Source organism: Centroberyx gerrardi, chromosome 1 (assembly GCF_048128805.1).
Source record: "Centroberyx gerrardi isolate f3 chromosome 1, fCenGer3.hap1.cur.20231027, whole genome shotgun sequence".
Classification (NCBI taxonomy): domain Eukaryota; kingdom Metazoa; phylum Chordata; class Actinopteri; order Beryciformes; family Berycidae; genus Centroberyx; species Centroberyx gerrardi.
Window position 1 is genome coordinate 14,125,610 of NC_135997.1, and position 10,349 is coordinate 14,135,958.

A 10,349-nucleotide genomic window follows, 5' to 3' on the forward strand; every position below is an offset into this window, starting at 1 on the left:
TGTATCTCAGATTGAACTTAGGCCCTTCCTGAGCGAACCTGAGCTTCTGGGAGCTGGAGACGGCTCCATTTACATCGGCCTGGCAGCATCAGGACACGATGGAGGTTACCAGACCTTACCTAGCAGAGGTAAGAGGATGGTGGCTCCAGTGGAAGAGATTTAGCTTCTTATTTGTTTGGTAAAAAAGTTCACACTAGCAAACATACATGCGGATTGCACCCACCCAGATTGTTTTGGCTATGGTGCCAAGATGGGATGGGCGATTTAATGTTTGTTGGCTTTCCCTCAGGACTGTCTGGCTCCTCGATCAGGCTAAATCAGTCCTCAAACATCTCTTCATATGTGACCATCCGCAGAGCATCCTCCGCTGCCGGCTTGAAGGTGAGGCTCAGAATGAAACTGAAAGAATCAAACAGAAGAGACAGAATTAAAAGAGAGAGCCAAAGTCAGTGGAGAGACGGCACAAATATAGTAGTGAGTGACTCCAGGTTTTAGATCTTGATGCCATCAGTTCTCCTGTTTCTGGTTTTGTGAGAGAGTTGTTCATTGTCACTCATACTTAGTTTAGAAATATTTAGAAAATGTTTAGAAAATTCTAGACCATATCAATAAAATGTATGAATTCGGAGCATATATTAATGACTTGTGGGTTTTACTTTGCAAAAAGGGACTAGACACACAGAATAGCTAATTCACAAACACTAAATCCATGTGGAGGTGGAATTCATAATGACAAGCTTAAGTGGTGAATGGCAACAAATATAATGGAGAAAGGCTTTTTGGTGTGATGGAGGTGTTTAGTGTTGCCCATGTCCTTCTAATTTAAACAAAGACTGCCAATGCGGCATTAATGGCAAAATCCCTTGGTGATGAAGCCCTGTGTGTTTACACACCACAGAGAAGGCATGGGAAAGACCCATGGGTCTGGAAGAATTGTAGTGGTAGTTATAGCCTAGATTTTAGCAGGATTTTTTTGTATTTAATAGCCTGTTTAGATTACTGATAACCACGTTAAAAGAACTTAAGGTTCTTTTAAATTAACAGGACAATTTTGCTCTGGGGAAAAAAGAAAATCACATTTTTGGGGGATTGGACAGTTGGTGTTTCTACTATACACTGTGCAACTGATTCTATCTGTATGTTGCAATAACAATTTAGAAATATCTCAATGTTGTGGAAACTGAAATATTTACCTTTTTCCATTTTCATTCCTCATTCACATCTATATACTGTATATCTATATAGCTATAGTTTCACTTCAGTTTTTTCTCCACTTCTTTGCCTTCTGCTGCGCCTTTCACTCTTGTTATCACCTCTCTTTCTGCTGGGTGTGGTTCTCTGTCCTAATGTATGCCTTCTTTTTCTCCTTCCTCCCACTCCTCTCAGGAGAGACCAAAGAGTGCCTTGGAGCGTCTCTACTCCGGGGACCCGGCGCAGCAGCAGCTGAGGGGAAAGATGAGTGCTGATGAGCAGCTGGAGAGGATGAAGAGGCACCAGAAGGCCCTCGTCCGCCAGCGCAAACGCACCCTGAGTCACGGAGACCGCCATGCCTCTTCATCGTCCCGCTCCTCCTCATCCTCACGCCCACTCTCAGCAGACTTGGGCTCAGTATGTTACTAGAGCAGTTTCACACGTCACACCCTAACGTCGTAATGATGACAGCCAAAACATGTATGACGATCTAGAAATGCATGCCCTCACTAATTGTAGCAGGTCTTTTCTACCTGACATAGGACAGTTGATTTGACAGCAATACATTAGATTGGAGATGAGAGGCATGAGCAGTGTGGAATATAATGTGGCTCTCCCTGTACCTGTTGTCATGCATGTTATTTGGAGACTTTGAATGACAGACAAAGGGTTTCTGCCACTTATAACATAGTTTCTGCTTCACAAGACTGTATCACAATTTTTTAAAAGTGTTAAAAAACTGTTTATAATACTTACAATACTTATATAAAAAAGTGTTTATTATAAAATGGAAATAGTTACATTTACAGTGAATAGGGATGATGATTCTTATCTCCACAGAAGAGGAATCACTACAAATAATATATCTTGCAATGTTAAACTAACACAGTAATCAATAACCTCATTGACACAGGGCTTTTATGCCATATGCCTTTCATTCATCAATTTTTGAGATTATTTTTTACATAATGTTTTACCTAATGTTGCTTTACCCATACTCTCTCGCCTCTGCTCACTGGTCTTTCCATTTCTCTGCTGCGGTTGCTTTCACTCTGACTTTATGTTAATACCCTCCTGCCATGCTGTTTTCTTCTCTAAGTGTGAGCTAAACTTTTAGAAGAGGGAGTTTGCTCACCACAGTCCCATCCTTCTACTAGTCTAGATACTAATGCCCTCCGTTCTCCAATGAAATGCTATTGCTGTTTCTAACCAGTCCTCATTTGTGTGTGTGTGTATGTGTGTGTGTGTGTGAGTGCCCACACGTCATGCTGTACTACTTATCTTTCCACTGACAAAAACATTCACATACACTGAGCAATACCTATCTAAGCCTACCCATCTGAATTTCATCATAACATTTCTGCAGACATTTTGTTTTCAGTTCCATAAGGGTAAAGAGTCTGGGTCCTTGCGGATTGGGGCCTGTTGTAGTCCGAATCACCACTTGTTAGTATTTGTAAACTGAAGCATTGCCTTATATTTTGATAGTACTAATGTGTGTGACATCCATTTCATATCAAATCATAGGTAAAGTGATTTCAGTGCTTGCTCAGTATTTTAATCTGCTAATAGGTCATTGGTTTTAAGAACCCATCCTTTTTCCACATGTGGATGTTTGCAAATAAGAAATAAACATTTTTCTAATAAACACACATTGCCATGTTTTTTTTATTCTTTATTCATTACATTTGTGTTGTGAATACATACAGTGGTGTCCCTGCAGTGTTGTATTTTTTTTTTCTTTTTTGTCAAATAAGCACGGTTGGACTTGTGTGGGCCGAAGCATTTTCTTTGGTCATCAGTGTGAGAAAATAGATCTTTCCCTATCTTCCCTGTTTGTTTCAGTGGCATTTTACTGTCCCCCTTACTGTGCTAGAGGGTTTTCAGCATGCTGTGATTTGAGAGCTTTCAATTTGATATGAACATGCATACTTGTCTATGCATGCCCTCTCTTTATTTCTTTTCTCACACACACACAGACACACACACACTGCAGCCTTTTAAAACACACATATATGATAGCATATATGATAAGCTGTAACTTCTGTGTTTTCCAAGTGGATGTGCTTGTTACATGGAATTATGTGTGAAGGCAAGTGAAGCAAAACAATTTCACATTTACTTAAAGAAAAATGTATGGTATCATCCTGTCATTTAACGGTTGTTTTTTGTTGTTGTTGTTGTTGTTTTCTGTGTGCCTGGTGCAGTGGAGGAGAGAGCAGGAGTTTGACCTGCAGTTGCTGGAGCGGGCCGTTCAGGGGGAGGAGGCGCGGGGCGTGAGGAGCGTCCAGGGGGAGGAGAGACCTGCTGAGCACAGGGAGAGGCCCCGCTCACAGTCTGATGAATGGCTGACCTTCCGCTCCACCGCCACGACCCCTCCCACCCACGAGGCCGACCTGGAACCACTAGACTACGACCTGGACCTCAACAAAGAGGTGCAGTAAATTATCTATGTCTCAACAAAGAGACACAGCTGATGACCTTAATGTCAACAAAAGAATACAGTAAATGACCTTAATGTCAACAAAGGAATACAGTAAATGACCTTGGCCTCAACAAAAAGATGCAGTTAATTGCCTTGACCTCGACCAAGTGGGAAAGTATGGTTAAAGGAAAAATCAACGCTAAAGCACTTTAACACTGTTAAAATACAGCTTTTCGCGATGTAGCTTGCATTTCTGCATCCATTTTGTTGTTTGTGTGTTTTTCTCACTCCCCTGGAATATTCCCCATGTTGAGATACTTCCTGCACAGCTACAAGGAGAAAATTTTTCGTTTATCTAAAACATCAACAGTAAACATCAGGTTTTGCTGTCAGTCTCTCAGAATCAAAGAGAAAGAGCTTCTTTCTAGATTCACCATTTTGCATCGACGTTCAACAGTCATACAGGGAGAAATCCTCAATCCAGTGCAGCCATAAGACTTGTTGCGTTTTGAATAAGGGAAGCAACTACCGCTTTTTCTCAACTGTAAAACCTCTTGCTCTGCTATCACTATTGCTCTCTCCACCTACACATAAAAAACCCACAACTGAAATGCTCAGACACATTTAGGCACATTCTCTGGTTTTGTCAAAAGGCATTCCGGGAAATAAAGGAAAGCACTAATTGAAGTAGACTTGGGCGAGGCAGGTTGAGGGAAAGTGGATACAACAAAAAGATAAATGACATCACAAAATAACACCTGGAATGCATTGAACATCATAGATTGATGATACATAACAGTGTAAAAGTATCTCAAGGTGGAATTTCCCTTTAAAGTACATGGTATATTAAATGGCAACAGATATTGTCTGAACTTGCCCTATTGTAGCTAAATTTAGGAATGTCTATAAACCATCCTAATTACAACAATATAGAGAATAGGTTGTAGTATTTATTTATTCTGGGATAACCACTAGTGTTTAAGGTAACAAACATGTTAGGATCAGGCGGCAGGATGGCAGGCAGAGGTCCAGAAACTTGCTGCAGCGGCTCAATCTTACTGACAGTGGTGAGAAACACAAATAGTATTTTGCTCTATAAGAGATTAACAGATCTGACTTTTAACTTTGGTAATTGGCCATAATGTATGTGAGATAATAAGGGGTAATACACAATGAGGTGTATAATTGTTAAAAAACAATGCATGATGCTGGAGACATTTATGCAGATTTCCTTTGCATGAACTGAACGGGCCAGCCTAGTTTTAGAAAATACCAACAGATTTTGCCCAAATTCAAACCATACCTATTTCCATGTGCACATTCATCTGAATTAAACCCAGACCAGATCGAGATTTAAAATCGACAGCTGGGCAGCTGAATATGTTGCATGTCAGGGTCAGGGTTAGTCTGTAAATTCTCTGATATTAATTACAAGAGAAAAGCCAGGCATCTCTGATTGGAGATGTTGAATGATAACTGTTATGATGTGATGGTACGTGTACAATTTGAGGAAGATTTCTCAGAGATTACAAAATAGTCATTTAAAACAAAGAGAGTTTGGAGGAGAGGAAAGTTTGTGCAAGTCTTTAGACAGGCACTTTGGCAGCTGCCCATTGGCCATTGAGCAAGTCTCTCCTCTCAAAACACTCAACCTGGGGGGAGACAAAGTGTAGTAAATGCTAAACACCCAAACAAGGCTAAAAGGAGTTTAATTTTTATTATTTGTTTTGTAATCACATTGAGCCAGTGGTGTGAAGTGTGGAGAAATTAGAACCCAAAAGAGCAAGGCAATTTCAGGAATCAAGCAGCATGGTGGAAGCAAACCGCGGGAATGAAATTCTGATCAAGCCCAGATGTCAGAGAGACTGACAGGAGACACCACCATTTGTAGATATTATTCCATGGAGATACTCAAAAAACAGGACTAGGGCAAAATAATTTACCTCTAGTCCATCCAGATCAATAAATATTGACAATTGTTTTTTGTTTGTTTTTTTGGATATCATGTTATTGTATGTAGATGTGCACACCAGGCCAAACACATTTCTACAGTCTGGATTAGATTGATTTGATCTTCTCATTTCCACAATCTTTGATGAAGTATTATTGAAGTTATGAAGCTCTTGTTCAGGCATTGTGGATGTGTAACTGCCATTGCTTTCAAACTTTAACAATTTCTTCTTTCTAGCATCTCAAAAACCATCACATGTACAAGTGCATTTTGGATGGCCCGGTGGGACATATATGATAAATCAGATAACACATCTTAGATGTTATGTGAACTAAAATGATTGTATAATTAGGCATTTTGGTCTGCATTATGTAAACAACACACTGTATCTTTTGTGTGTAGCTGTCCAAGCCTCAGAAGGTGTTAATCCCAGAGCGATATGTGGACTCGGAGCCTGAAGAGCCGCTCAGTCCTCAGGAGGTGGAAGAGCGCCATCGCAAGGTGGAGCGCATCAAGAGCATCCTGGCCAAGTCCAGGTAAAAAAACAAATGAATTTTGTCTGATATACTACTGATTCTGGAGCGGCAGGCTGGCCTTGTAGTTAGACAGATGACCAGTTCAACCAGATGAGTCAGGTTCAAGCTCCATGTTGGCCATCATTCTCTCTGCTGAAGTGTCCCTAGAGCAAGGTACTGAGCAGGGTTGGGGCCATTCATGAATTGTACTGAGAATTCATGGTAAATTCCAATTCAATTCCTGGAGTTGGAATTGGAATTGCACCCAGCTGCAAGGAAACAGAATTGGAATTGAATTGGAATGACAGGAAACAGAATTGAATTCCATGAAATTCCATGAAATTCCACTTCTAAGAGAGATTGTCTTGACTCGCTAAACATTATAAATCATACATTATCAATCAAATAAAAGACAGTTAAACAAATCAAATACACTCAATCATAATGTTTGTATTACGATTACATGTTATGCATCAAATACCACCTGAAAGGTACCTTTAACATTTTATGATATTCAGTATTGATAATATACTGTATAACACTATGTGTTAATCTCAGATATGTAAATTAAAGTTAGTTAAATTCCAATTCAATTCCAAATCTGTTTCCTGTAGGTTTTCTCAAATTCCAGTTCCAATTCCAATTCCTCAGTTGAATTCGAATTGATGAGTTCATTTGTGAATTGACTCCAACCCTGCTACTGAATTCCTACTAGGCACTGTTCAGTTACTCTGAGGGATCAATAAAGTATCACATCATTATGAATTCAATTGTGTATCGTCAGTTTGGTGCTTTTATTGTGACAGTGTGCAAAACCTGGCGCCGGCGGTGTCTCCGGACAAGGCAGAGGTGGGGCTGGTGGGCCTGGACTCAGCTCTGCAGGAGCAGGAGAGGATCATCACCATGTCCTACGCTCTGGCCTCAGAGGCCTCCCTCAAGAGCAAGCAGGTCGCAGGTCGGTCAATCACATCATTCAAAATCATTCTGACTTGTAGTACTTAGGTATTCCATCTTTGCTTTATAAATGCGTTCAAATGCAAGTGTGACAACCATTATTCCACAGAAACACTTTCAGAAGTAATTACAGTATCTGTGAAAAAAATGTACGACTACTGACAGTATCAGTAAAATTCCCCCGGCATCAAATTGACATCCTTTTGGTTGAAGAAGGGATATAGAGAGGGAAGCAGCCTTTCAAGAATGCTAGATTGATGGTGTAGAGATGAGAAGGGGATAGGTGCAGAGTCAAGCAATAAGGCTGTTCATTTCCTAATAACTGAACATTATTCCTTATTAGGGAAAATCTTAGGAGCTTAGATAGTCTCTAATTGCAATCCGTGTCAAATCTTTCAGACAGGGGAGGAATCTCTTGATGAGGCCATTTTGTGTGCTGATCAATGACCCAGTCAAACTATGCTCAGGCTCTCCCCTCTGCATCCCGTAGCTGCCGCTTTGAACGTAGCTCTGAACCTGCATAAAAGACACTCCGCTCACTTTTCATCTCTTTCGTAGTCTACAGCAGGCAGGCGAGTTCATTTTCACAGTAGCAGCAGCAGATCGTCAGATGAGTCTATCTGTCTCTCTCTCTCTCTCTCTCTCTTTCACACACATACACACAGAGACACACACACGCACGCACACATAAATCTGTCACACACAGTAACACTCAAGCTGTCAGCGTGTGAGGAAGCTTAATATGCACAGTGAAGCAAAGTCAACAATTATAACATTATTTCCAGCATAGAGAAATGTCAGAGAATATAACTTGTGGCATCTTGTCAGTAGAGTCTGAATCAATGACTTTTCTCTCCCTTTGGTGTAAAAGTAAGGTACGCTGCTGCACTTTCAAATCCCTGAATTAAAAGAAGAATCTTTTCCATGGCATTATGCATGAGAGACTTCAATAATGTCAACATAAAAGCAGAAATGGGCAGCATTTCTATCACATATATCACATAAATTAAAATAGTAGTTTATAATAGTAGTTTATAGAGTAGTTTATAATTAGTTGTCTGTAATTCTGAAAATAAATAAATAAAAATCCTTCATGTAGTGCCACTTGAACTGTCCATTGCTATGGTTTTCTTAAGCTGATAGAATACTAAAATGATAAAAAAAAAGAAAAAAAGAAAGCAGACATCACACCATTACACACAGATCACAATAAGACTCAAAGGGCTGATGATGCAGGAGAAATTTACTGTCAATATTAGTTTCTCTTAACCATATGCCTTTTTGAAATAATTGAGTATTCAGGTTCTCAAATATGTAAAATTAGGTTAAATAGCATATCCCATATACTGTATATGCTGTAGCACAGTGGGCCTCAACTGATTTTGCATAGAGATAGAGACCATCTTTGACCTTGTTCATAAAGTTACAGTAGTCAAATGACATATGATTTGTGACTATTACTTCTGGAAAACAGTAGCAATTATTCTAAGTAAATTGCATAAAGAGCCCCAAAACACCATCAAGGCATGAGACTGCAGGGTGTCCAACATTTTTGACGAGCATATTTTCAGTGGTCACAGAAAGCCAGAAAGGCCATATGGTTTAACACAAGAGTTAGTGTAAATAAGAGAGGGAATTGGGACACAGTCCATTCCAAGAGTTAGAGTGAACTCTCTGTTTATCTGTCTAAAATATAAGTATAGACTCAAATTAAACAATATGAAAAACATGCATATTGGCGATTCATTGTGGTCCTGAAATCACAGATATGATTCAGTTGAATTGCTTGCACCTATTGCTAATATAAAATACAGAAGGGATCATTTTGTTAGCACATGTCTGCAACACTGTAAAAACAGGGATTCAGAGACATTATCTGTCACTGAAGTCTTGAGATTTTACTCAGCTTCCTGGACTTATACCTACAGTTTTACTCATTGATCTTCCTATAGTTTGAATAGGAGAGGGGTACATTTTACATTTGTGAGAGTTCTGCTCTCATTATGTCAAAGGTGTATTTTGTGTGTCTGAAAATATTAAATGCATGTCATTTAATTGAATACATTTGTTGCAATGGGTATTTCGAATTGTTTTTAACTTCTGCATTTGTTGAGAGTATCTTTGATTACTGGTTGAATGGCACACGGACAGCACAGTAAGTGTCATAGTCACAGTGGGTGCTGCCTCCGTCACCCACCCAGGTCCAGCCTTCAACTTGGCCACAGTGCCGTCCCTGAAGTGGCCGTGCCATACATCTTGTTTGACTAATGACTGATGTCGTTTTCTCCCTCTTCCTCTTTCTTCCCCTCTGTCCACTCATCTGTAGTTCCACCGCAGGCTAACACCCCCACCCCTCCTCTCCCACCCCCTCCTCCGCCTCCTCCTCTTCCTCCCGTATCTCTGGCGCCTCCCTCTCCTCTAAGCAACGGAATTCACTACACGTTTGTCTAATCAGAGAAATAAAGTAAGGCCTAACCGCATGTTTACGGTGCTAATGTGATCGGAGCCTCACTAATTCTCCCTAACAAGGGGCTCCTGTGTGCTTTGCACCTCACTGCATGCTCACTGCTCTGTTGTGATTGTAAAAGATGCACATCTTGTCTAGGTTAGAGAAGCCCTGCCTCTACTCCCATTATAATCAACACACACATCTGCAGGCAGTCTGCTCATCCCACTGTGATAATTGTGTGTAAATTGTTGTTTTTTTTTGTTTTTTTTTTCGTTTTTGTAGCTCTGCCAAAATATTTATGGATGGTTGAGGCAAGAAAGGGCTGAAACAAACATAACTATTTGTAGCATTGTGTGTAATTAACAAAAGAGACACCTTTTGATTTAGCACCTTGACAGTTCAGTAGTCGGCACAGCTGCATTCCACAGCACCAATTAGCCCGCCATCTGTAGCCTGGCAGCAATAAGACAGAAAAGACATTAGATATCACTGTTGTTACTGTAAACGCAGAGAGAAGGCCTGCATTGTTTTTACTACTGTATTGATTAACTACCATCCATCAGTCAGAACTGAAACAGATTAGACTGTTAATTTTGTGTCTGGATCTTCACTGACTCATTTATACGACCATAAAACCTCCATGAACTACTGGGTATCCTAAATGTGTACTGCATTAAGTAACTACCTGTACAAATGCTATGTACTTAATACACACACACATACACACACACACATATACAGTACGTGTCAGGGTGTCCGTCTAGTTGTGTTTGACCTTCGACCTTTGAGCCTTATGCCGTGTTCACCTCATATCGGACACAAAAGAACGGGATCACATCTTGTTCTTCCAACTTGGAAGCGTTC

At 40.2% G+C, this 10,349-nt stretch overlaps 1 protein-coding gene across 1 annotated transcript in view; it reads left to right on the forward strand.

Annotated features, from left to right (window-relative positions):
* plekha7b (pleckstrin homology domain containing, family A member 7b) overlaps positions 1-9,487 on the forward strand; it is an 89,060-nt gene extending 79,573 nt beyond the window's left edge. The window contains exons 22-28 of the mRNA XM_071906411.2: positions 11-128; positions 290-381; positions 1,387-1,608; positions 3,399-3,626; positions 5,970-6,103; positions 6,889-7,037; positions 9,363-9,487. Of these exons, the coding sequence (XP_071762512.1) occupies positions 11-128; positions 290-381; positions 1,387-1,608; positions 3,399-3,626; positions 5,970-6,103; positions 6,889-7,037; positions 9,363-9,487 (1,068 nt within the window). The remainder of the gene's footprint in view (positions 1-10; positions 129-289; positions 382-1,386; positions 1,609-3,398; positions 3,627-5,969; positions 6,104-6,888; positions 7,038-9,362) is intronic.
* The last annotated feature ends 862 nt before the right edge of the window (positions 9,488-10,349 follow it).